Here is a 27,392-nt window from a genome sequence, read left to right on the forward strand (position 1 = left end):
ACAGGAGCGGTGACGGTGGGAGAGGACAGGAGCGGTGACGGTGGGAGAGGACAGGAGCGGTGACGGTGGGAGAGGACAGGAGCGGTGACGGTGGGAGAGGACAGGAGCGGTGATGGTGGGTGAGGACAGGAGCGGTGATGGTGGGTGAGGACAGGAGCGGTGATGGTGGGTGAGGACAGGAGCGGTGATGGTGGGTGAGGACAGGAGCGGTGATGGTGGGTGAGGACAGGAGCGGTGATGGTGGGTGAGGACAGGAGCGGTGATGGTGGGTGAGGACAGGAGCGGTGATGGTGGGTGAGGACAGGAGCGGTGATGGTGGGTGAGGACAGGAGCGGTGATGGTGGGTGAGGACAGGAGCGGTGATGGTGGGTGAGGACAGGAGCGGTGATGGTGGGTGAGGACAGGAGCGGTGATGGTGGGTGAGGACAGGAGCGGTGATGGTGGGTGAGGACAGGAGCGGTGATGGTGGGTGAGGACAGGAGCGGTGATGGTGGGTGAGGACAGGAGCGGTGATGGTGGGTGAGGACAGGAGCGGTGATGGTGGGCGAGGACAGGAGCGGTGATGGTGGGCGAGGACAGGAGCGGTGATGGTGGGCGAGGACAGGAGCGGTGATGGTGGGTGAGGACAGGAGCGGTGATGGTGGGTGAGGACAGGAGCGGTGATGGTGGGTGAGGACAGGAGCGGTGATGGTGGGTGAGGACAGGAGCGGTGATGGTGGGTGAGGACAGGAGCGGTGATGGTGGGTGAGGACAGGAGCGGTGATGGTGGGAGAGGACAGGAGCGGTGATGGTGGGAGAGGACAGGAGCGGTGATGGTGGGAGAGGACAGGAGCGGTGATGGTGGGAGAGGACAGGAGCGGTGATGGTGGGAGAGGACAGGAGCGGTGATGGTGGGTGAGGACAGGAGCGGTGATGGTGGGTGAGGACAGGAGCGGTGATGGTGGGTGAGGACAGGAGCGGTGATGGTGGGTGAGGACAGGAGCGGTGATGGTGGGTGAGGACAGGAGCGGTGATGGTGGGTGAGGACAGGAGCGGTGATGGTGGGTGAGGACAGGAGCGGTGATGGTGGGTGAGGACAGGAGCGGTGATGGTGGGTGAGGACAGGAGCGGTGATGGTGGGTGAGGACAGGAGCGGTGATGGTGGGTGAGGACAGGAGCGGTGATGGTGGGTGAGGACAGGAGCGGTGATGGTGGGTGAGGACAGGAGCGGTGATGGTGGGTGAGGACAGGAGCGGTGATGGTGGGTGAGGACAGGAGCGGTGATGGGATGTGAGGACAGGAGCGGTGATGGTGGGTGAGGACAGGAGCGGTGATGGTGGGTGAGGACAGGAGCGGTGATGGTGGGTGAGGACAGGAGCGGTGATGGTGGGTGAGGACAGGAGCGGTGATGGTGGAGAGGACAGGAGCGGTGATGGTGGAGAGGACAGGAGCGGTGATGGTGGAGAGGACAGGAGCGATGGTGGAGAGGACAGGAGCGATGGGGGAGAGGACAGGAGCGATGGGGGAGAGGACAGGAGCGAGGGGGGTGAGGACAGGAGCGAGGGGGGAGAGGACAGGAGCGAGGGGGGAGAGGACAGGAGCGAGGGGGGAGAGGACAGGAGCGAGGGGGGAGAGGACAGGAGTGAGGGGGGAGAGGACAGGAGTGAGGGGGGAGAGGACAGGAGTGAGGGGGGAGAGGACAGGAGTGAGGGGGGAGCAGACGGGAGTGAGGGGGGAGCAGACGGGAGTGAGGGGGGAGCAGACGGGAGTGAGGGGGGAGCAGACGGGAGTGAGGGGGGAGCAGACGGGAGTGAGGGGGGAGCAGACGGGAGTGAGGGGGGAGCAGACGGGAGTGATGGGGGGAGCAGACGGGAGTGATGGGGGGAGCAGACGGGAGTGATGGGGGGAGCAGACGGGAGTGATGGGGGGAGAGGACAGGAGAGAGAGGTGTCAGGAAAGCAGCTACAGCTTGAGGTCCACAGGACAAATAGGATATAGGAGGGGAGGGGGGAAGAAGGAAGGAATGAGGACTCTCCTCCCTGTGCTTTGATGTATGTGTAGCAGCTCCTATTCCAAGTGCAGTTCAGATGCATGTAATATTTTACTGATATGAGCCTCCGACACCTCCACTCACATGGCCAGTGCTCCATCAACTTTCAAGAAGCACACACTGCCCCGAGCATCTCACGCCTCTTAGCCCATTACGTCATATCATGATACTACTACTAACATGTATGAAGTGCTGCATATGTTAAATTGTTTAAAATACCTGTCCATCCAAGAAACGTTTAAGAACTGATCTACCTTTAACTTTCACATGTTTTGTTACTATGTAAAATGCCGATGATGCCTGATCTTTATGTACATGATTACTCTGCCATTCATAATTATGGGCCTGGCAGTGTGTCATCGATCCATCATTTGTAATCTACTTCTCTACCATTCCACTCTCACTGCATGCAGGGAAAACGAGCACTTACACCTTTCCATGTGGGCTCTGATTTCTCATACTTTACTATGATAATTTCTCCCTGCGTAGATGGGCATCAATAAAATATTATCACACTGTCGACAAAATTCCTGTTTCGAATTTCTTGATAAATTAGTGCCACAGCGAAAAGTCTTTGTTTTAATTACCACCACCCCAGTTCACGTATCATATACATAGCACACTCTCCCTTATTTTGCGATGGTATAAAAAGAGCTGCACTTCTTTCAATTTCTTTCATGTCCCACACCACACTGCAATAATCCACAAGATAATACATAAACATAATGTAAGACGGTTCCTTAGCAGACCTGTTACGTTTTCCAAGTGGTATGCCAAGGAATCAGTCTTTGGTTTGCTTTCTCCAGAGCATTATCTATAAGGATGTTGCGATTTAATTTATTCATTAGTGTATTTTCTATACATTCAGTTGAGTTCACAGCTTTTAGGTTTGTATGATTTATCGTGTGAACGAAATTTAGCACATTCCTTTCTGTACTCACGTGGTTGACTTCATACTCTTCATTATTTACAGTCAATTGCTATTTTTCACATCATACAGATATCTTTTCTATCACTCCACAATTCGTTTTCATCATATGATGACTTTACAATAAGGTAAATGACAACATAATCTGCAAACAATCTAATAGAGCTGCTCAAATTGTCTCCTAAATCGTGTATGTAGGTCAAAGACAAGGAAGGGCCTATAACACTTACTTGGGAAACGTCAGATATTAATTCGATGACTTTCTGTCAGTTATTACGAACTGTGACCTTTCTGATACAAAATCACGAATCAGTGCACACAACTACGATGATACTCCACGGGCACACAATGTAATGGGAAGTCACTTGTGAGCAATTGAGTCAAAAGCCTTCTCGAAACCATAAATATGGAATCAATGTAATGTCATCTGTCCTAATCAGTCATATATTGCGAGAATGAAGAGCTTGTTGTGTTTCACAAGAATATGTTTTCCGAATAAGCGCTGGCTATTTGCGAATAAATGTCGTCTTCAAGGTAATTAATAATGTTCAAACAGACTATATTTTCCGAAATCCGACTGCAAACGACGTTAGTTATATGGGCGTGCATTTCATCGGATTACTCACATTCCCTTTCTTGGTTTCTGGTGTAATTTGTGCAACTTTCCTGTCTTCGAGTACCAATCTTTCTGCCATTGAAGAGTTGTATATGACTGCTAAGTATGGAGCTACTGTATCAGCACATTCAGAAAGGAACCTGGATGGTGTACAATCTGGACCAGAGGCATTGCCTTTCTCAACTATTAAGCTGCTCCACTATATTTATTCTGTGACGGAATTTAGAAAATCCGTCTTCAGTGACTCGTTTTAGCAGCACTGTCGTCAATAACTTTACCACTGTTATCACGCAGTGAAGGTATTATGCAGCTCTTAAATTGTACACTTCACATACAACCAGAATTTATTTGGGTTTACGATCAGATTTCGAGACAGAATGTCGTTCTGGAAACTATTAAAAGTCTCTCTAATTGATTTTGCGCTAAATTTCGAGCTTCTGTAAAACTTCGCCAATCTTGTGGATTTTGCGGTCTTTTAAATTTGGCATGTGTAATTCATTGCTTCTGCACCAGTTTTCTGACCTGTTTTTTGTCAGTACTACATTTTATTATTTTGACACATATCTCTCAGTTATTACTCATTTGACTTTAAACCGCATCTGGACTAAGTTTAGAAAGACTTATCAGATGGAGTGGAAACTGTCTCTTCAGAATGCGTCAAGCAAATTTTTACTTGCTTTAAGGGTGAATTTTGCGTTTATCTGGGTGAGTCTCGATGTTATAGTATTCACTCTTGTGAACTCTTCATGGCTCAACAACATTGTGGTCACTAATCCCTGTTTGGTCAGGGCTATTAAGATGTCAAGGAGGTTTTCGCAACTATTTACACTTTGAGCGCACTTCTGTACCCAATGTTCAAAATAATTTTCAGAGACGCCATTCAGTACGGTTTCGGACGACGTTTTATGCATACCACTGATAATAAAAATTTACTTTCGCCAATATATCGAGGGTAGTTTTTCTTCCAATTATTTGCAATATTACGGACTGTATTGGTAAAGTTCTGGCTAAGTTTCAAGTTTAAACAACCTTTAGACCTACAAAGAAGATTAGTGAGTGTAAATGTAAGCTTCCGCGTCCATTGTCACAGTCAATAAAATTCTTCTGGGTTTGAAGCCACACTGTCAACTATAAAATTTCGACGTTTCGGCGACTGTTGCAAGACGCCTTCCTCAAACCCAGAAGATTTTTACTGACCAAGATTAGTGAGTGTATAAGATTAGCGAACATAAAATTGCATGTGGCTGTGGGAAGGTTTATATTGGAACAACGATAAGAAATGTCAATACCCTCTAAACGGAACACAAAAGAAACTGTCGACTGGGATATACTGACAAATCAGCTGTAGCGGAACGAGTTTTTAAAGACGGTGATTATGAAATAAAATTTAGTGAGACAAGCGTGTTAGCCAGGACATCTATTATTATGCATGTATGTATAGGAAAGCTATAGAGATTCAGGAACACCACAATAATTTCAACAAAAACGAGGATACGGTCGTCGCCTTTCCACCAACCATTTGACGATCGACTACATTCGATCGAGAATAATGACGCTAGTCAGAGATACACTTATAGTCGGTCCCAATTGAACGTATGTTGGTGCCCTCTATATGAACGGGAATTCCACTGCCTGGCAGCCATCATTGACTCACCTCCAAAGATGTTCCCGCAGTTGGCAACGAAACGCCGGGAAGTAGTAGTATTACAGATCGAAAACGACATCTCAGCCTAGAGCTTTTAACTGATCATTACCCATACTACCTCAAAGGAACTATCTACTTAAAATTCACTACAAGGTAAACTACTTCCACCAGCAATCAACACTACACCAACTGTATCTCATCTATTCTTTGTGAACATGGTTAGGTCTCTTGAAAAATTTCAGCTGAACTTATTTCCATTCCTTTATTGTGGTTGTATCTACCCTCTTTCGGTGTTCTACTTGCAGCCTTTGAAACTGAAGCCCTTTCTGCACTTACCTGAGACCCTCTAACCTAAAAAAGCCCAGTCTCCTCTACACATCCCCATACTGGTGGAACTGCTTCCTTTCTGTAGTTGACTCCTGACCCACTTAGCAAAAAATGAATGGAAGTTTCATAGAGTGACAAATACAGGATTGAAACTGTACCAGCATAGCAGTTCCACATAGTGCAGGTAAAATAACCGAAGTTTAGTCTGAAAGACTAAACAATCTACTTCTAGAGTATACAAATTGTGGTAAGTAAATGAAATCATAGCTCAATTAAGAATGTTTACAGTTTCAGCTGGTGAAGAGAATGCTGGTCACATGAGCGAAATATTATCGATCTTACCTGAGCTTTGGAAAATATGCATCGTCGAGTAATTGTGGAGAGAGTTGTCCACGAGCTTTACAGATCTGCATGCAGAATATTTCTGATAATACAAGGAATGGATTATGCATGGCAGGCTGATCTCAGATACGCAAGACTACTTAAAATCAAATAATGATTTCAAGTACATTCTCACGGTCACAGACACACATTCCAAATTTGCTTGGGCCTTACCTTTGAAAGTAAAGACACGGAAGGAGGTTTGAGAGATTTCTAAACAATTGTTGCAGACAGGACTAACTCGACGCCACAACAACCTTGAGGAATATGATGGCTCTGAGCACTATGGGACTGAGGTCATCAGTCCCCTAGAACTTAAAACTACTTAAACCTAACTAACCTAAGGACATCACACACATCCATGCCCGAGGCAGGATTCGAACCTGCGACCGTAGCGGTCACGCGGTTCCAGACTGAAGCGCCTAGAACCGCACGACCACACCGGCTGGCGAGGAATATGATGGAAGTGAATTTTACGACAGGCATTTCAAAGCAGAACTGGAATGATGTTGGATAAATCACTACTCAACATTCTCCCATTTCGAAACTAGTATTGCCAAATGGTTGAACTGGACCATCAAAAACCGAATGTGGAAGCAATTTAATGTTCAACGTTGGTGCAAATGGCTGAACATACGGCCACAGATCATTGACAAGTATAATCGCATTATTCACCACGAAATTAAGAACAAACCATTGATGTCACAAACGAACTCTGGGATAGCTTTAAACTCATTATGTTCCTCATAGAGCAGATCGTACAATGTCGAGGGAACAGGGCTTTGATGAAATGGTTTAGTTTCTCATCGAAGCTCAACAGTTGGGTGAACACTCGCAAACTGCTATGTAATACGAAAAGCAAAGCTCAAACCATGCAGTAATGTGACAAGTGCTAGGAAATGTATCAACACAGTTGGAGGTGGTATTCTCGAGAATCTGCCATCAGAAGTTTGTATCTCTGGATATAATTTCTGTGGAGCTGGAACAAAATTGAAATAGCACCAAGATTATGGTGATAAGGGCTTCAACGCATTAAAAAATGTGTGCACATCATCGCCTACACTACAAATAAAGATCACCATATTGCACACCAAATACTCACTGATAAGGCTGCACAGGTACGTCAAGGGACGGATATTCATGCAGAACAACCTATTTCTGCATATGCTGTTGATAAGGCAATGTTTGCTAGAACTTAATTTTGGTACTGGACTAAACTTCAAGCAATAATGAATGCAGCTCTCTGCATACTAAAGAAGAGGGGAAACCTATGGGATGTTTAAAAAATTGGTGAAAGCTCCAAAAGGTGCCTTGAGGCAGAAAGAAGGAAGGAAATGCTGTGTTAAAACGCCAGGTTCCTACAAATACCAAAGACATCTGGTGGAATAATTCTGGCTTCGATACCTACATTTGCTGGGCTGTCAGCCACTGGTTTAATTATCTAGGAGAGCTGATATATTTCAAGCACTAGAGAATGCCTGAAAAAGTGAAAAGTAATTACAAGCAACTAAAAGGCGTAATATGACCATGGAGGCCATCGCTATAGGTAAAGGCCTCTATTTACAATACAGAAGATGTCTTAGGTTGTACATTAAAAAAACGCCCACAGCAATGGTACTGGAAAGAAGGATTAAAAACATAGATCTGCTTAGACTCGCCAGAAAATTTAAAATCATGAGATTTTACAGCGTGTTTGTGTAGGATACTTGGCCTGAGACATTGTGCAAAACCATAAAACGTGGAACAGTAAATTTAGATGATGTTCGAGGTATGGAGCTCTTGGTGATTTAAGGCCATCTAAAGAATTTTGTTGTCACTTCACCAATAGGAACCAGCTGTTGTAAAATGTTCGACGCTACCATGACTTCAGTTCATACCTCTGAGGATATTTCTGACTGATATTTTTCATGAAAATTGCATAAAAACAAGCAGTGTGCAAGTCTCTGCATCATTTGAAGCTTTGATGTACTGACGTTCACTCTAATCCTAATTGGGCTAAAGTGAAAGCAAACTACTTTCCTCCAATATATGAGCAGGGGCTAGTTATGTACAGCATTGACTCGCTGGAAACACACGAAACCATAGCTAACGTCACTGACTTAAGGAGACAAGTTGATGTAGAACTGAAACCGATTGTAAAATCCTTGACGAAAAGGGAGCTGAGATGCCAGGAGGGAGAGTCCATATGGTTAATGGGGATAGCAAAGGCAATGATACAACGAGCATTCAGGCATCCCGTTTTCCTGGATAAATGTGTCTGACAAATCCGAACCATATAAAGTTTGAGACAACTTTGTCTTTCAAAACTTCCTCTAGTAAACGTGGCAGATGGCCTCTGAAGTCCCAGATGTATGGACTACAGGATACCAGAGATCCAGCAGATATATCATGATGATTGTTTAAAATGTGGAGAGCACATTGCTGCATGCCTCAGTCCACCGGGGAACAGAACATGCTACAGTAAACTTCAAGTGCATGGTATGGAACATACTTCGGTAGTAAGGATAACGTTTGGAAAATACAGCTGTATAAATGTCGTGAGAGAGGGGTAAAGCCTCCAGTTGGCCTTGGAAAGCTGCCAATTGGATCTGAACTCAGGTGGGATAGGAGTCGGCAAATGGATAGCACACAGAAATTGATCACTTGAGTATGTGTCAGAGGGAATGGGCCATTCAAGATGATGTGCGAGCTGGACTGTGCAGAACGAGAGGTCCAAATGGTAATAAATGTGCATGGAATCTGAAAGGAATGTGAGTGCTCCAATCCTAAGATATGATTCAGGAAGTGAGCTAAGAGGGAACCTCTTGGACAGGTTCTCCCAGAGCACCAAAGCAGATGGTGGGCATTGAAGTCGCCAAGCAGCAAAAAGGCGTGAGGGAGCTGACCAATGAGCTGCAGTAAGTCCGACTTAGTAACAGCAAATGACGGAGGGGTGTAGAAGTTATGTAGAGAAAAGGTGAAATGAGGAAGGAAAATATAGACTGCAACAGCTAGCAGTCGAGTGTTCAATGAGATGGATGACCAGCATGACTCCCCCATGAGGTAGAATGCTGTCCTTGGGGGAACATCACAAAGGACCAGAAGGAAACATGAGCGATCAAAGGGGTTGTGAGGACAATTTTTTTCTTGGAAGCAGAAAACAAGAGGACACTGCAATTCCAAGAGCAGCTGTAACTCATCCTTGTTGGATCTAATGCCATGAATGTTCCATTTCTGAAGAGTCATAACGGGGAATGGGGAGGAGGGAACAAATGAAGGTTAGTCACCTTGATGGCTGCTGAGTGCCAGCCTTCAAAAATCCACTGCTACAGGAGGCAGAGGCTGGAAAATCCTGTTCCATGAGCTCTGCAAACATATTTGCATTCTCCCTTATTCAGCCTGTGAATTCTATGACAGAAAACCAGTAGGCAGTGGGCACCAGCAAAATGGAGGTCAGCCAGGTGAGAGTATATGTTGCAACACCACTGAAGAAGATCTCTAAATCAGGTAAGGAGAAAACCGTTTGTATTTGATTGAGCTCTTAGAACTTTCTAGTTGGCAGATGACTGTTTTTAACTGTAGAAAGTCTTTTGCAGGAGTACTGCTTTTGTCCTTTCAGCCTGACAATTGTGTAACAGGTTATTTCACCACCAGGGGCAAAGATCTGATGGCTTATGCGCAGCTGTAGGAGCAGATGGGGATGCTACTGTGACCTGGGTGACTTCACTACTGCAATACTGAACTTGGGGTCGCAAGTCTGGGTGGGCATATCCTCCATTATGCATAGCATAGCAAAAACGGTACTATAAATGCCAATCGTAAAATTCACAGATTTTGACTAGCTACCAACTGTGACTGACAAAGTGGAGTTTAATGTCGACCACTCAGATCTCGTATATGGCTTGCTTGTTAAGAGACATGGGAAAGTCATGGGATTACAATTTATACAGCAGAGAGGAGGCGGCAAACTGCTGCCCTCTTGAGCTTCTCTGCCAAGAGTAACACATTCGGCCATGTTTTGACAGGATACGTGTTTTATTATAATGTTGACACTTGTAGGAACTCATCTGGTTTGTAATGTACGGTTGGACCATGATGACTTCATAGCCTGCCTTAATCTTTGAGGCAAACATTACTCAGTGAGGCCATCAAGCATCAGAATGTAAATAACACCTTGTGAAGAGTTCAGTGTAAGATGGTTCTCCACATGAACAGGATAAATCTGTATATGTGATGCTGTAAGCAGTTGAGCTTGAGAATCACAATACATCTTCAGAAGCAAAGTTGTATTACATAAATGGGAATAGGATTTCACAGGGCCTGCAACTGCAACACCACCTTTCAGAATAATGCACACATTAACTGTAGCAAAGGACGGACCACATCCAGTACATGATACCATGAGGAACCGAGGTGTAGTTGGGAGGGCCTTCAAATCTTTAGCCTCATTCTGTTTACGTTTAGTAGACGCACACTAAGATGGTGAGTAACTGCAAAAAAAAAAATATATCCCCATGACTGCCAACATCTACAATGGCATGCTCCTTGCAACTGGGGGCACCCTCAGAGGGGGGATTCACCCACTGTAGATGACTGTTCACACCTCAGATCACACCTCCTGAACTCCTGACAGAGGGACCAATTGGGATTTGGGAAGGTAACAGCTTAGGCAGTTACCCGTCTCTGGGCCTGGACTGTATAAGAGTGTATGTGCGAACCATACCCGTTGACCCGGAGCTGGGAATTACGCATTACCTTGTCACCTGTAATGTGTCTAATGAATGGGCCAGCCTTCAGGAACACACCGGGACGAAGGAGAAACAAAGAGAATGAGGATTCACCAGTTAAGTCTTCACAGCCTTACTGAAAGTGGCACCAGCAACTTATGTTTCTTCTTGATGGTGGCCTGTAAACCACTACAAGCTTGTGCGTTACCTGAGCACCACTGTGGCACCGCATTGAGAGACATGTTCAACACTATATTCAATTATCTGAAAGGCTGGGAATCAGCTCCAATTTTTGGATATATAGCCACTCACCCTTCCTTCTTACTTTTCTATTGCAGTATATTAGCCTGGGCTCATCAAGAGGAATCTGTTGAATTTCATTGAGTTTCATGTGACATTCTGAATTCAGCCCAATACAGCTGCTGACATTTCACCTGAACTTTTATTTACCTGTACAGATATTAGACGTTTGCTCTATTTATCTAGGAACAGTCACATAATGGTTGTTGCAGAAAATAGCATTACTGACCATACTGCCTTGTAATGTTGTTGCTTATCGGTAATACTGAGTAATTACAGTAGGGCATTTTATATCTGAGGTACTTTCACAAGTAATAAAAATTTATATTTCTCAAAAAGTTCTGCAGTGAATTATGAAACCTTACCTTGCACTATCAGATGCGTATCTTGTTGAGGTTTCCACCTGAAATATATGAAGAAGTTGCCTGTGACTTACAACTGATGAGACAGTAAATAAATATAATTCAATTAATGCCCACCAACATATGATTGGTCCACAAAATGCTGTAAGTGAGGCTTGAAAATATCATTAAAGAGGACATGATAAACTGTTGCAGTTACTGAAACAGAATGTTAGTAAGAATTCACTCTCCATTTCCTCACTTTGTCTTCAGACTGTAAATATCTACACAAGCCAGTAATTTGGTTGTAGCCATACTTCCTACTAGACACTTCACAAAGAAAAGTGACCAAAACATCTTTCATCTGTCATGTACCTATGTCTGGTGTAAGATTTTCATTCATTTTTTTATTATGAAAAGTGAGAGATGAATCGATCATCGTAAGTGACACATTTGGGGCCATTGTGCTCTGGCCAGCCCACACCAACTTGCAGAGGTGAGGAGTGACTTCTAAACCCAACCTTAAGTTCACATCCAGAACTAATACACGCTTGGACCATTAAATATACAAACATTAATAGATATTGGCAGACGCAAAATACTTTCACACATTGTAAATGGACAACAAGTTAATACTGGCATTACGAAAAAGCACATTCACAGATGAAGAAATACCACATCCAGAGAACTATAGATTTTTCACAGAGAACACAGGGAAGAAATTCGTGAAACTCCTCCAGTACTAGGCTCTGCATTTATAAATGGCAAATCTATTTAGCAATCAGTACCAAATATTGAACTTAATTAACAAAAGGAGAAAATATAAAAACGCAGTAAATGAAGCAGGTAAAAAGGGATACAAACATCTCAAAAATGAGATCGACAGGAAGTGCAAAATGGCTAAGCACGGATGGCTAGAGGACAAATGTAAGGAGGTAGAGGCTTATCTCACTAGGGGTAAGATAGATACTGCCTACAGGAAAATTAAAGAGACCTTTGGAGAAAAGAGAACCACTTGTATGAATATCAAGAGCTCAGATGGAAACCCAGTTCTACGCAAAGAAGGGAAAGAAAGGTTTAAGGAATATATACAGGGTCTATACAAGGGCTATGTACTTGAGGACAATATTATGGAAATGGAAGATGATGTACATGATGAAATTGGAGATACGATACTGCATGAAGAGTTTGACAGAGCACTGAAAGACCTGAGTCGAAACAAGGCCCCGGGAGTAGACAACATTCCATTAGAACTACTGATGGCCTTGGGAGAGCCAGTCCTGACAAAACTCTACCATCTGGTGAGCAAGATGTATGAGACAGGCGAAATACCCTCAGACTTCAAGAAGAATATAATAATTCCAATCCCAAAGGAAGCAGGTGTTGACAGATGTGAAAATTACCGAACTATCAGTTTGATAAGTCACAGATGCAAAATACTAACGCGAATTCTTTACAGACAAATGGAAAAACTAGTAGAAGCAGACCTCGGGGAAGATCAGTTTGGATTCTGTAGAAATATTGGAACACATTTGGCAATACTGACCTTACGACTTATCTTAGAAGAAAGATTAAGGGAAGGCAAACCTACGTTTCTAGCATTTGTAGACTTAGAAAAAAATTTTGACAATGTTGACTGGAATACTCTCTTTCAAATTATAAAGGTGGCAGGGGTAAAATACAGGGAGCGAAAGGCTATTTACAATTTGTACAGAAACCAGATGGCAGTTATAAGACTCGAAGGGCATGAAAGTAAAGCAGTGGTTGGGAAGGGAGTGAGACAGGGTTGTAGCCTCTCCCCAATGTTATTCAATCTGTATATTGAGCAAGCAGTAAAGGAAACAAAAGGAAAATTTGGTGTAGGTATTGAAGCCCATGGAGAAGAAATAAAAACTTTGAGGTTCGCTGATGACATTGTAATTCTATTAGAGACAGCAAAGGACTTGGAAGAGCAGTTGAATGGAATGTACAGTGTCTTGAAAGGAGGATATAAGATGAACATCAACAAAAGCAAAACGAGGATAACGGAATGTAGTCGAATTAAGTCAGGTGATGCTGAGGGAATTAGATTAGGAAATGAGACACTTAAAGCAGTAAAGGCGTTTTGCTATTTGGGGAGCAAAATAACTGATTATGGTCGAAGTAGAGAGGGTATAAAATGTAGACTGGCAATGGCAAGGAAATCGTTTCTGAAGAAGAGAATTTTGTTAACATCGAGTATAGATTTAAGTGTCAGGAAGTCGTTTCTGAAAGTATTTGTATGGAGTGTAGCCATGTATGGAAGTGAAACATGGACGATAATTATTTTGGACAAGATGAGAATAGAAGCTTTCGAAATGTGGTGCTACAGAAGAATACTGAAGATTAGATGGGTAGACCACATAACTAATGATGAGGTATTGAATAGAATTGGGGAGAAGAGGAGTATGTGACAACTTGACAAAAAGAAGGGACCGGTTAGTAGGGCATGTTCTGAGGCATCAAGGGATCACAAATTTAGCACTGGAGGGCAGCGTGGAGGGTAAAAATCGTAGAGGGAGACCAAGAGATGAATACACTAAGCAGATTCAGAAGGATGTGGGTTGCAGTAAGTTCTGGGAGATGAAGCTTGCACAGGATACGGTAGCATGGAGAGCTGTATCAAACCAGTCTCAGGACTGAAGACCACAACCACAACAACAACAACAACAACAACAACAACAACCAAATTTTTCATTACCTCCAGAAAGACTCTCTCCCTGCAATAATTCAATATTTAGATGAGAGGTACACAATAATTAATGCACATGCAATAATAAATCAGGGTAACAAGAACAATGCAGAAAGTAAAACAGTCCTGAGAACAATATTGAGAAGCATCTGATGAAGTGCTAGAGGAAAACATAAAAATTTTATTAAATTTTTATCCTCAGGCTGGCACAGGATGCAGATGAGAACATTTTTTTGCTTAAACTGCTTTAAATGTATTTATTCACAACTGGAATTTTGACATATGCCATTCTCCAGTGACATTTTACTATGAACTGCATCAAAATTATTAAATGTCATACCTAGTGCTTAGGGAGTGGATATTAAGATGTGCAGTATGACATGACTGACAGAAATTAGTACATGAAGTACTACCATTGTCTGGACATACAGATTACGAAGACTCCTGTCTTTTATTGAATATGCAATTTGTGAACATGGTTAACACAATGAAAGTATTACCTCAAAGAGAATTATAAAGGATTCAGATGTCACACTGGGCTACCACTTGAGAACTGTACAGCTGCAAAATTAATTTTGAATAAATACTTTCCATAACAGGACAGGGAGAAAATGTTTATGTCTGCCTGACTGTGGATGTAAGAAAAAAGGAAAAGTGGTAAGAAAAAGACATTTAGCTAAATTGTTGGCAGATAACCCCCCACCCACATACACTACTAAAAAGATATGAGGTCAACAATAATATGATTTGAGAATATCAGATAGCTTATGTGTCAATAATGAGGCACAATTCCAAGAAGGTGATGATTTCCAGAGTCGGACATAGATACCTGTTGAAATCGACTATTATCAATGAATCATAAAAGTAAGATTCCTGGCCTGTAATAAGAGATAGCCATGTTCACAGAAGATTAAAAGAAATTCCACGAAATGTTCAAGGAGAAAACACTAACAATTCCAAAATAGGAGATATATTAGAGGTAGCTTAGGACAGGATGGTCTTCTAAAGGGCAAATTGTTAAGGACTAAAGGAGCAAAATACTATTGGAATACATCTGCAAACTTTTAGAAGGCTTATGACTATAAAGCAAGACTGCTTTTATTCAAACTTCTTACAGAATCTGAAACACAGAAGACAACACGGGTCCTCTTAAAAGAACTACAGCCTCATTTGAGATAAAAACAGAATTTAGCCAAGGCAAAGGGCTAGCTCCATTCTTCTTTCAGACCATACTAGAAAAGTGAACATTGAACAGATGGAGCAGTTGTCAGAATCCAATACCAGAAGCTGAATACTACTTGGTTAGAAAATGGATGTCAAAATTGTCTGTTCAACTTTTGTAGATAATTTAGCAATACTAACAGTGTAGAGAAAGCACAAAACAGAGAGAAAGAAAACAGTAGGAGAAGCATGACTACTCGTCTCCTCTGGTAAGAAGCAGTAGTGGGTAACAACAGGACTGCAATATCCCAATCAAATACAAAGTACCAGGGGAAGAAAAATTTAAGGATCTATGAGAAGTCATGTAGCCAAATGGTGGGGAAAATGGAGCCACAAAAGGTAGACTATGATAGATGGTCTTTGCATTTCTGTTAACAGAAGATGTTTACAGTAAAAATTCTTTCTCCAAAATTGTAGAACCTCCAACTTCCAAGGCAGTCATTTGGCCAGAATACAGATCTGAATCACAAACACTAATTTTAGAATCAACAAATGATAGAGAAAATTATGAAAAAAGAAAAGATATTAGGAAACAGAACACCAGTACAAAAATTTAAATTCAGAAACAATACAGAAGGAAGGATAAATATGTAGAAAAATAACTGGAGACAAAATTTGGCAAAGAAGGCTAATGACTCTTATCATACTAAAAAGAAAAACTGTGCAGCAGTACTAAAAACTTAAGAACTCATTGGCTTACAGAACTGCACCAAGATCTACAAGAAACTTGTATAAATAAGCAAGAAATTTAAAACCAAATACAGACACAGAATTGAGTTGATAAATACTCCACAGCAAAATAGTTCCAAACAGAGAAGATAGAAACTGGATGTCAAGTGAGTGGAAACAAAGTGTACAGATGAAGGAGTAGTATAAAGAAATGTAAAACCTTAGCTGGCTTGTAATTGACAAGGGGGAAAAAAATAATATTGTTCCACATTTCTAGCACCATCTCAGTAAAGCACAGCAATTGTATTTGTACTGCAAGCATATTACAGCAAGTAGGTCAAAGTGTCTCTGCAAATATGCAGGGAACAGTATTTGGAGTGTTTTGTTAGGTTACAGCAGTGCTCAGAAATACTTTGCAGTTATGTTATGCAGCCAGTACTGCTTGCATGCAGTCACAAAAGAGCAACACATGTATGTGTCACTCCAGCAAGAGCTTCATGCTGCTGTGGTTACACATCTAGTGAACGAGCAAGATCATACAACAATGTAAGTATATAGTGACTTACCAAACGAAAGCACTGGCAGGTTGATAGACACACAAACAAACACAAACATACATACAAAATTCAAGCTTTCGCAACCAACGGTTGCTTCATCAGGAAAGAGGGAAGGAGAGAGAAAGACTAAAGGATGTGGGTTATAAAGGAGAGGGTAAGGAGTCATTCCAATCCCAGGAGCAGAAAGACTTACCTTAGGGTGAAAAAAGGACAGTTATACACTCGCACACACAGACACAAGCAGACATTTGTACAGGCAAATGTCTGTGTATGTGCGGATGGATATGTGTGTGTGTGTGGGGGGGGGGGGGGGGGGGGCGTGTGTGCAGGTATCTTTCCCAATGCCTGAAGGGCAGTGAAGGTTGTCTTTATTCCAAAGCCAGGGAGAATTGATCATAACAAGGCCAAGGATATGAGACCAATCAGTCTGGTTAATGTACATGTTGGGGAGAGGAGGTTAACTAGGGCTCCTCTGCATTCAAACCCCAGCACACATAGCCAGGTATATCAAGTGAGACAGCTCTCCATGTATTTGTTGGGAGGGTGGAGAGAGCACTTTCGTTTCAAGAAATAGCCCTCTGCATCTTCCTGGACATCGAGGGGGCTTTTAGTAATTCAACCTTCGACTCCATGGCTAGGGCAGCGAAGGTGCATGATCTACTGACCTCTATATGTGGGTGAACTAGGGCCGCACTTAGTGAAAGAAGGGTAGAGGCCACAATAATTAATGAAATGGCAATTAACGCCACTAGAGGTTGTCCACCAGGAGAAGTTTTGTCCACTTTGTGGAATCTAGTGGTGAATGAACTCCTTTAGGAACTAAATTCCAGTCAATGTTTTTGCCAAGGATAAACAGATGACCTTGTCATAGTAATACTTGGCACAAGGTGCGCTTAACATTGTGGAAGACTGGTGCATTAAACAGGACATACAGGTTAACCCTAAGACGACTGTTGTATCAATCACAAAGAAACATATCCAACACTCAAGTTGGAATGTAAAGCTTTTCAATGAAATCCTACCTGTGAAGTGGATAATGAAATATCTAGGGGTAATCTTAGATGAGAAACTAACATGAATTACTCACATTAAGATTATCTGCTTGAAGGTGAACTGTACTCTAGTGAGTACCAGAAGGGCTTATGGCAAAAACTGGAGCGTAAGACCCTGACGTATGCACTGGATATACACCACGGCAGTTAGGCTTAGGATCTCCTATGGGGCCATAGTGTTGTGGAAGAAGGTAGAAAATCAGGTTGCAGCTAAGGAGCTTGCTAAGGTGCAGACACTGGCCTGGTTAGCCATAACAGGGAGAATTAGTAGTACACCAACTGATGAGATGGAAGCCATGCTGGACACGCCTCCACTACACCTTTGGGTTTAGATGAAGGCAGCAGCTGATGCATTTTTTTTTTTTTTTTTTTTTTGGGTCATCAGTTTACTGACTGCTTTGATGCGGCCCGCCACGAATTCGTTTCCTGTGCTAACCTCTTCATCTCAGAGTAGCACTTGCAACCTATGTCCTCAATTATTTGCTTGACGTATTCCAATCTCTGTCTTCCTCTACAGTTTTTGCCCTCACAGCTCCCTCTAGTACCATGGTAGTCATTCCCTCATGTCTTAGCAGATGTCCTATCATCCTGTCCCTTCTCCTTATCAGTGTTTTCCACATATTCCTTTCCTCTCCGATTCTGCGTAGAACCTCCTCATTCCTTACCTTATCAGTCCACCTAATTTTCAACATTCGTCTATAGCACCACATCTCAAATGCTTCGATTCTCTTCTGTTCCGGTTTTCCCACAGTCCATGTTTCACTACCATACAATGCTGTACTCCAGACATACATCCTCAGAAATTTCTTCTTCAAATTAAGGCTGGTATTTGATAGTAGTAGACTTCTCTTGGCCAGAAATGCCTTTTTTGCCATAGCGAGTCTGCTTTTGATGTCCTCCTTGCTCTGTCCATCATTGGTTATTTTACTGCCTAGGTAGCAGAATTCTTTAACTTCATTGACTTCGTGACCATCAATCCTGATGTTAAGTTTCTCGCTGTTCTCATTTCTACTACTTCTCATTACCTTCGTCTTTCTCCGATTTACTCTCAAACCATACTGTGTACTCATTAGACTGTTCATTCCGTTCAGCAGATCATTTAATTCTTCTTCACTCTCACTCAGGATAGCAATGTCATCAGCGAATCGTATCATTGATATCCTTTCACCTTGTATTTTAATTCCACTCGTGAACCTTTCTTTTATTTCCATCATTGCTTCCTTGATGTACAGATTGAAGAGTAGGGGCGAAAGGCTACAGCCTTGTCTTACATCCTTCTTAATACGAGCACTTCGTTCCTGATCATCCACTCTTATTATTCCCTCTTGGCTGTTGTACATATTGTATATGACCCGTCTCTCCCTATAGCTTACCCCTACTTTTTTTCAGAATCTCGAACAGCTTGCACCATTTTACATTGTCGAACGCTTTTTCCAGGTCGACAAATCCTATGAAAGTGTCTTGATTTTTCTTTAGCCTTGCTTCCATTATTAGCCGTAACGTCAGAATTGCCTCTCTCGTCCATTTACTTTTCCTAAAGCCAAACTGATCGTCACATAGCGCATTCTCAATTTTCTTTTCCATTCTTCTGTATATTATTCTTGTAAGCAGCTTCGATGCATGAGCTGTTAAGCTGATTGCGCGATAATTCTCGCACTTGTCAGCTCTTGCCGTCTTCGGAATTGTGTGGATGATGCTTTTCCAAAAGTGAGATGGTATGTCGCCAGACTCGTATATTCTACACACCAACGTGAATAGCCGTTTTGTTGCCACTCCCCCCAATGATTTTAGAAATTCTGATGGAATGTTATCTATCCCTTCTGCCTTATTTGACCGTAAGTCCTCCAAAGCTCTTTTAAATTCCGATTCTAATACTGGGTCCCCTATCTCTTCTAAATCGACTCCTGTTTCTTCTTCTATCACATCAGACAAATCTTCACCCTCATAGAGGCTTTCAATGTATTCTTTCCACCTATCTGCTCTCTCCTCTGCATTTAACAGTGGAATTCCCGTTGCACTCTTAATGTTACCACCGTTGCATTTAATGTCACCAAAGGTTGTTTTGACTTTCCTGTATGCTGAGTCTGTCCTTCCGACAATCATATCTTTTTCAATGTCTTCACATTTTTCCTGCAGCCATTTCTTCTTAGCTTCCCTGCACTTTCTATTTATTTCATTCCTAAGCGACTTGTACTTCTGTATTCCTGATTTTCCCAGAACATGTTTGTACTTCCTCCTTTCATCAATCAACTGAAGTATTTCTTCTGTTACCCATGGTTTCTTCGCAGCTACCTTCTTTGTACCTATGTTTTCCTTCCCAACTTTTGTGATGGCCCTTTTCAGAGATGTCCATTCCTCTTCAACTGTACTGCCTACTGCGCTATTCCTTATTGCTGTATCTATAGTGTTAGAGAACTTCAAACGTATCTCGTCATTCCTTAGTACTCCCGTATCCCACTTCTTTGCGTATTGATTCTTCCTGACTAATGTCTTGAACTTCAGCCTACTCTTCATCACTACTATATTGTGATCTGAGTCTGTATCTGCTCCTGCGTACGCCTTACAATCCAGTATCTGATTTCGGAATCTCTGTCTGTCCATGATGTAATCTAATTGAAATCTTCCCGTATCTCCCGGCCTTTTCCAAGTATACCTCCTCCTCTTGTGATTCTTGAACAGGGTATTCACTATTACTAGCTGAAACTTGTTATAGAACTCAATTAGTCTTTCTCCTCTTTCACTCCTTGTCCCAAGCCCATATTCACCAGTAACCTTTTCTTCTACTCCTTCCCCAACAACTGCATTCCAGTCGCCCATGACTATTAGATTTTTGTCCCCCTTTACATACTGCATTACCCTTTCAATATCCTCATACACTTTCTCTATCTGTCCATCTTCAGCTTGCGACGTCGGCATGTATACCTGAACTATCGTTGTCGGTGTTGGTCTGCTGTCGATTCTGATTAGAACAACCCGGTCACTGAACTGTTCACAGTAACACACCCTCTGCCCTACCTTCCTATTCATAACGAATCCTACACCTGTTATACCATTTTCTGCTGCTGTTGATATTACCCGATACTCATCTGACCAGAAATCCTTGTCTTCCTTCCACTTCACTTCACTGACCCCTACTATATCTAGATTGAGCCTTTGCATTTCCCTTTTCAGATTTTCTAGTTTCCCTACCACGTTCAAGCTTCTGACATTCCGCGCCCCGACTCGTAGAACGTTACCCTTTCGTAGATTATTCAATATTTTTCTCATGGTAACCTCCCCCTTGGCAGTCCCCTCCCGGAGATCCGAATGGGGGGCTATTCTGGAATCTTTTGCCAATGGAGAGATCATCATGACACTTCTTCAATTACAGGCCACATGTTCTGTAGATACACGTTACGTGTCTTTAATGCTGATGCATAGAGACTCAAAACTGGTAAAAACTGGATCTCAATGGGATATCCAGACACACACACACACACACACACACACACACACACACACACACACACTAAGACAGCGAGTGGGGCAAATATAGGAATGGCTGGGGAAATGCAGGCTGACTATATAATAGCTCCAACTGCTTCAACAAGCTTTACAATATAATAATTGGAAGCAGGGAGCAGTGCGAAAAAACAGTTCGACACCGTATGGGTAGAAATCAGACCAAGGTGCTCGGGTCAGCGTGTCTCGGATTCAGCTAAGACTGGAGGGCATCATCACTCTAGGAAAACTGGCCTTGGTATTCCAAGCTGAAATTACTGAAATCAGGGGGTGTGTGGAGCAGAATATACATAGGTGCTACAAGGACCGTAGCATCTATATCTATTCAGCCAGGCACCCTTGAAATCATTGGTAGCTCCTGCAACTATATCTAAGATTATTGTAGTATGTCGCAGTGCTCTGGTGGAGCTAGGGGAAGCAATAGGGTACACCTAATGTGGGTCCCTGGCCACTCAGGGATCGGTGGCAATGAACAAGCCTAAAGAGTGGCCAGGATGGGGGCAAAGACTCCACTCATTGGACCCTAACCTGTCCTTACAATCACCATGACTATGATCAAACTAGAACTACAGAACTGGCTTACAAGACAGTACATAGAATACTGGAGTAGGTCTATAAGCAAAAACATGGTAAGATAATGATACCAAAGCCATGTTTTAAAAGAAGCTCTATAATCCTAGGCTTGAACAGGAAAAACATTAAACTTATGGTTCGGATGATGACCAGCCATGAGAATTTCAAAAAACACCCACATACCACAGCAAGAGGGGCAGAAATTTCGGGGCAACTAGAAGTGGAGAAATTGTCTAACAAAGAACTGGTGAAGGGACTCCTTGCAGTACCTAAGGGCACTGGTTGGCTTTACTAGATACACACAAACTATTTCAGTGCGGGCAGTGTCAGGTTAGATCAAAGCTGTTTTAGCTTCCCTGCCACAATCAAACCAAATCAATCATCCTTAGTGAATTTGTGTTTAGGTTTTTTTTTTTTTTTTTTTTTGACAAATTGACTATTATGCAGTGAGATCAAGATGGGCCCAGTTCAATTGGTTGTAATTCAAACTTGGTGTGTGCTACATAGTAACCTAAAGCACGATGTACATGAGCATAAAATTATGATCTCATCTGATATAACAAACTTGTTTGTACAGAAATATTTCCTTAGATTTGCTTATTTTAACAGTTGAATATGATGGCACTGTAACGTTTCTTCACTGATATTTAATGTAAAATTAATCTTAGAATGTTTGGTAAGCCTCAAAGTGAACATCATGGGAAGGTGCTTATTTGAAGTTGTTTAGTTTCAACAAAAACAATGTACTTTCAATCTCTGTTATTTCCATTTACTTCTGTAGGATGCTTTGAAGCTGACTAGCATTGTATGGTTTCTTGAGGTTTTAAATAAGCAGTGCTTTTGTGCATCATGCTCTTTGGTAATATATTTGTGTTTCTCACACAGTCTGGGCTGGTGAACAGTTTCTGTTAAGCCTGCGTAGGTTTTGAGAGTAGTTGAACTGAAGTCTCTGGGTAGCCAACCAGTTGTGCGATTTAAGTTTTCTAAAATTGTATGGACGATATGATTTTGAGCAAAACTTGAGGATTTTCACATTTTCTCATTGTTGTATGTTTTTGCGACTGAAGAACTTTTACTTTGTGCAACTGATAGTTCTGTTTTGTGCTGAACTTTGATCAGACAGTGACACAGCGTGAAAGATGAACTTATATTGACCCAAAGTTGGAACTTAGATTTTAGTTCTGATTTCAAAGTAGCTTATGTAACTGCGGAATCTGTCAAATATTATTAATTATTCACATAATTGAACTGCATTATCTTCAGTCTGAAGTGTTCAACCTTGCTATGTGAACCTATATAATTCAATTTAATGATTTTAAGTGTGGCTATTTCTACTTTTGTGTCTTACATTGACAGTATACACCATTCAATTTAACTTTGCCACTGTGTTTATATTTCCTTATTATTTAGTTTTCACTGCATTTAAATTCCATATAAGCTACTTGTTTAAGTATACATTAACTATTGCAATATATGCCTAACTTCATACTTTTAGGTGTTGCTTGACTGACAAAATATAGTGTAGACAGCTGGTGGTTTTAACAGGGTAGATACTCAGTGGTGGATGGCTGTGACCCATGCATAGGACTGTAGAGGTACATTCCAACATCAGATTTGGTCACTAGCCTGAAAATCAGTACATGATAGGACCAATTTCAAAACATTAACATTACACAACTTGAAAGAAATTTCTCAGTAAGTAGTAAGCTCACAGTGTCAGTACCTGGACTGAAATCATCAGTGACCCTACTGTCACACAAACTGAAGGTAACAGATACAAGGCCAAAAAATTCAATTTGCTCTTCCAAAGTTATTTTATCATGGAATATCGTAATGGACTTCCTCTTTTCAGTACTGGTATAAACATCAAAATGACAGATTTTGAGATGATCAATAACTGTTGATTTTATACTGCGTAACCACTTAATAGAAAAAAGGCACCTGGACCATATGAGATGGCTGTATAATACTGCTCATATTACAATGAACTTCTTCCTTCTCTAACAGCAGCATATCATATGTCTCTGAGCCCATGAAAGTTTCCTAGTGATTGGAAGCAGGCACCAGTCAATCACATTCTCTATTTGTGTCACCTGATACATGCACATAATCATAGCAAAATGAAGCATGTGCATGAATAACGCTGTAGGGCACATTTTGGAGTTTTTAGGAAATTGACAAAAACCATTAATAGTAATGTAATAGCAGATATGTGTTGCTTGAAGATGCAGACTGTTGAAAATACTTGCTTGTCCTTTTTAAAATTGCACTAAGGGTAGCTTTTAGAAAACAGATAACTATTGTAACAGAAAAACAGTGTATAGCAACTGATATACAGCATTACTGCAGATCACTCTGTATTCTACTGTATTGATCCGGTTGCCTAGAATCTGAAAGTTTTAAATAGGAAAATTATAACAAGACAAAAACAGATTTTTATTATAAACTGATTACTTTGCTCTTAAAATAATAGAACATGAGTTTGTTATCAAGTTGAGACCCAAAGCTGGCACATTACACTCATATTGTACATAATGTTTTTTATAAAATGCCTGTATTTTGATTCCATGTATTTCGTCACATCCAATAGATCACTTTTCTTCTCCTTACAAGTTTCAGTACCCCATTGTAGAGCAACCAAAATGCAAAACGCAATAGAATTTCTTTTACTTCATGTTCACACTCACATTTCAAAATGAAATGTCTTCCACATGGATGAAGCATCCTTATGCCTCAAGGATTGTCACTGCATAACTTCAACCAGAGCACACCAGTAATTTTCAAAGCATGTGGTGTTTTGATAACCAGTTCAACAGATCCTATGCCCTTGAAGTCTTCCATCGTCTCCCGAATGGTCAGTTTTGAAAGTTCAACAGAGGTCTAAGCTGTGACATGCTTCCATTCTAAAGGAGCCATAACTTTTGACACTTTATTTTCTCAATCATAGCGAAGTTCCTGTCACAATGTAGGAAAAGGTGACTAGAACATAACTTTTTATGTTTTTCTACACAGTACTTGCAGTTGACCAGACCGAAATAAAGTGCTAAAATTCTCCAGTTACTGTTCTCCCCAACATGCTGGTCATACCATATAATTAGTTTGTGTTCCACACCTTCTTCAAGCATAAACAAGTTTAATCAAACTGGAAACTATTTTGGCTGAACCAAATCTTGCATCAGATCCATCCCCTAAATTTACTGTGTTTGTTACGTACCGAAGTCACGAACCATGAAATTATACGATGGCAGCTGTCTCTGGCAGAATACCATGGCATGTGCCAATGTATGACAAAGTAGAACCTGTTGTACGTCAACACATGTAAGATATATTGTTGTTCTTTTGTAGCCATTTCTATGTTGTCTTTTAGCAGCCTGTATGCTCGGTCTGCTTTTGCATGACAACTGACCTAGGTTCCATGTTGTGCATTTGTATCTCACCTGAAGCTGCGAGCATAAACGAGCAAAAAATTCTGAACAGATTGAGATTGTGGTACAGAAATTCTTTCGGAGATTTATTCCTACTTTGAGAAACTGAAACTGAGTTCCCGAATCAGAGACTTGTCATCATTTGATATGGCTGTCACCTACACAAATATTTTCCTCAACCATCTTCAGGAGTGGTCACTCCACTTTCCAGTTTATGTTGAAGAGAGAGTTTTCATTGCTGGGTGATTCAGAATGCGTAAAGGAACGTTTGACACACTTCTTTTGACTGGACTTTGTATTTCAAAGTAGCTTGTTTCAATGATGTACCGTCTGTCTTACCTTCCTTTCATCTGCCTGGCACACCTATGTACGTGGAGTTTATCAAGTTAATTGACTTTTCATTGTGCATCACGGCTTGGTATTCTTTGTACAGCTTTAATTTAATTTACGTACTTAAATGTCCTAGAATCCTCCCTTTTGAACACTCTTCAGTATTGCATACATGATCCTGAATCATGCTGTCAATATTACTACCCAATATTCAACTAAAGTATCATAACCCACATTGTCTTTTAATAATATAGCAGTGTGTATTCCACTTTTTCATCAATGATAAAGACAGAACTATAGTTAGTTTTATCCTTGTTACTTACTTTTACTATAATATTGTAAGAAGATGCACATAAGGTATATTGTTAGAGCCATGTACTCTACAGGACACATATGCTGTCATTCAGGACACATGTTATTCTATTAACATACGTCCTTTTACAAAACCAAAGAAACCAATCCAGCATTATTCCACTCACTTGCGTTGGTGGCTGTTTCGCAGGAACTACCTTACCTTTTGTGATTTCTGTTCCAATCGACCATCATGAAGTCTTTTTCTCTTAATATGCTGCCAATTACCCCAAGTTAATTTTTCTTTTCTGTGCATTATTTGCACTTTTTGGACCACTTACTGTTAGTGTTACTTTCCTAAACTATGCAATTCCTGTAACACCTTGCAAGCAGACAAGATTGTGGTCATCTCACATTGTGTCCTCCAGTACCAGGTCTCCACTGATTCCACATCTGCCTCACTGTTGATGCAGCTTGCCTCGTGTGAGCCACAACATGACAGAATAACCAATAATTCTGCCCCATTTGAACACACACACACACACACACACACACACACACACACACACACACACACACACACAGAGAGAGAGAGAGAGAGAGAGAGAGAGAGAGAGAGAGAGAGATTTCACCTCGTGAAACTGGCAAGGAATAGTGGCACTTTATTACATGTTGCTATTTCATATGATATCTCTGCATCTAGTGCTGTGTAACACTGACCTGGCCTATCATACAAAACAGGGCAATACTGGGCCTATGAGCACACGACCTCTCTACCAATTAAATCACATATTATGTTTCTACTGTTCTACAGTCCTTTTATCATGGCATGATGCAGACCACTGCTTCTAAATGTGTCACACTCTTGGAACAGTAGTGTATTATGGGGAGTACATGAAGTCCAGGAAAACTTTCAATTATTTATTGCACAAGAACCGAACATTGTACAGATAGAAAACATATGTCATTTTGAAGAGAAACCTCAAAATGTTTTTTTTTTTATGTATACCAGCACAGCATAGTTGGTAATTTGCCGGTGATAGTCAGCACTCCTTGCAAACACGGCAAGTTCAGGTGTGGAGCGAGCTTTTGTGTGTTGGAGTTTGACAAAAACGAGTGTGCTACAGCTCTTCAACAGATGTTTAGAACCAGTAAGAAGCCACCAACTAGGAAGGCTATTTACCACTGACACAACAAATTTGTTATGACAGGTTGCTTATGCCCAACAAAGAGAAGTGGACATCCCAGTAAGAGTGAAGTGACTGTGGAGTACATACGAGAGATATGCTGGGATGGATATGGCAAGAATTCGATTACCGTATTGATGTCTGCTGGGTCACTCATGGTTTGCATATCGAGTGTTTGTAAAAAAAAAAACTTGCAGAGTTTCTTTTCAAACTGCAATATGTATGATATCTGTACAATGCTTAGTTGCTGTGCAGTAAATAACTGAAAGTGTTCTTTGACTTCATGTACACTGTGCATTTTAACAATATTTATGTATCTGTATTCTGGAGCTACATATACACACCACAAGATGACAATAAGTAACCTAGCCAACTTCAGAATTATTATGAAATTAAGTTACCTATTTTTGATTTACATTTTGATCATGCCAATTATGTTAAGAACAGTGAAGCTCCTACAAAATGTACTTCACTTTAATAACGCCAGCTGTAAATTTGAAAAAACACAGAGTGAGACCTATACTACTACTATAACATGACCTTCATTCATTTACACTGCATTTGTGCATTGCAACCTAAGAATATTTGAAGTAGGAGATCTCT

The 27,392-nt window shown here is 41.5% G+C and overlaps 1 protein-coding gene across 5 annotated transcripts in view; it reads right to left on the reverse strand.

Annotated features, from left to right (window-relative positions):
- The window catches only part of LOC124554056 (zinc finger protein 729-like), a 294,084-nt gene that overhangs the window by 185,825 nt on the left and 80,867 nt on the right, over positions 1-27,392 (reverse strand). For 4 of the 5 annotated variants that reach the window (XM_047128095.1, XM_047128093.1, XM_047128092.1 and 1 more), the window contains one exon: positions 11,298-11,335. The exons of the other annotated variant lie outside the window; for it this stretch is intronic. In XM_047128095.1, coding sequence (XP_046984051.1) covers positions 11,298-11,335 — 38 coding nt within the window. The remainder of the gene's footprint in view (positions 1-11,297; positions 11,336-27,392) is intronic. 5 annotated transcript variants of the gene reach the window in all.

Source organism: Schistocerca americana, chromosome 11 (assembly GCF_021461395.2).
Source record: "Schistocerca americana isolate TAMUIC-IGC-003095 chromosome 11, iqSchAmer2.1, whole genome shotgun sequence".
In the NCBI taxonomy this organism is placed as follows: domain Eukaryota; kingdom Metazoa; phylum Arthropoda; class Insecta; order Orthoptera; family Acrididae; genus Schistocerca; species Schistocerca americana.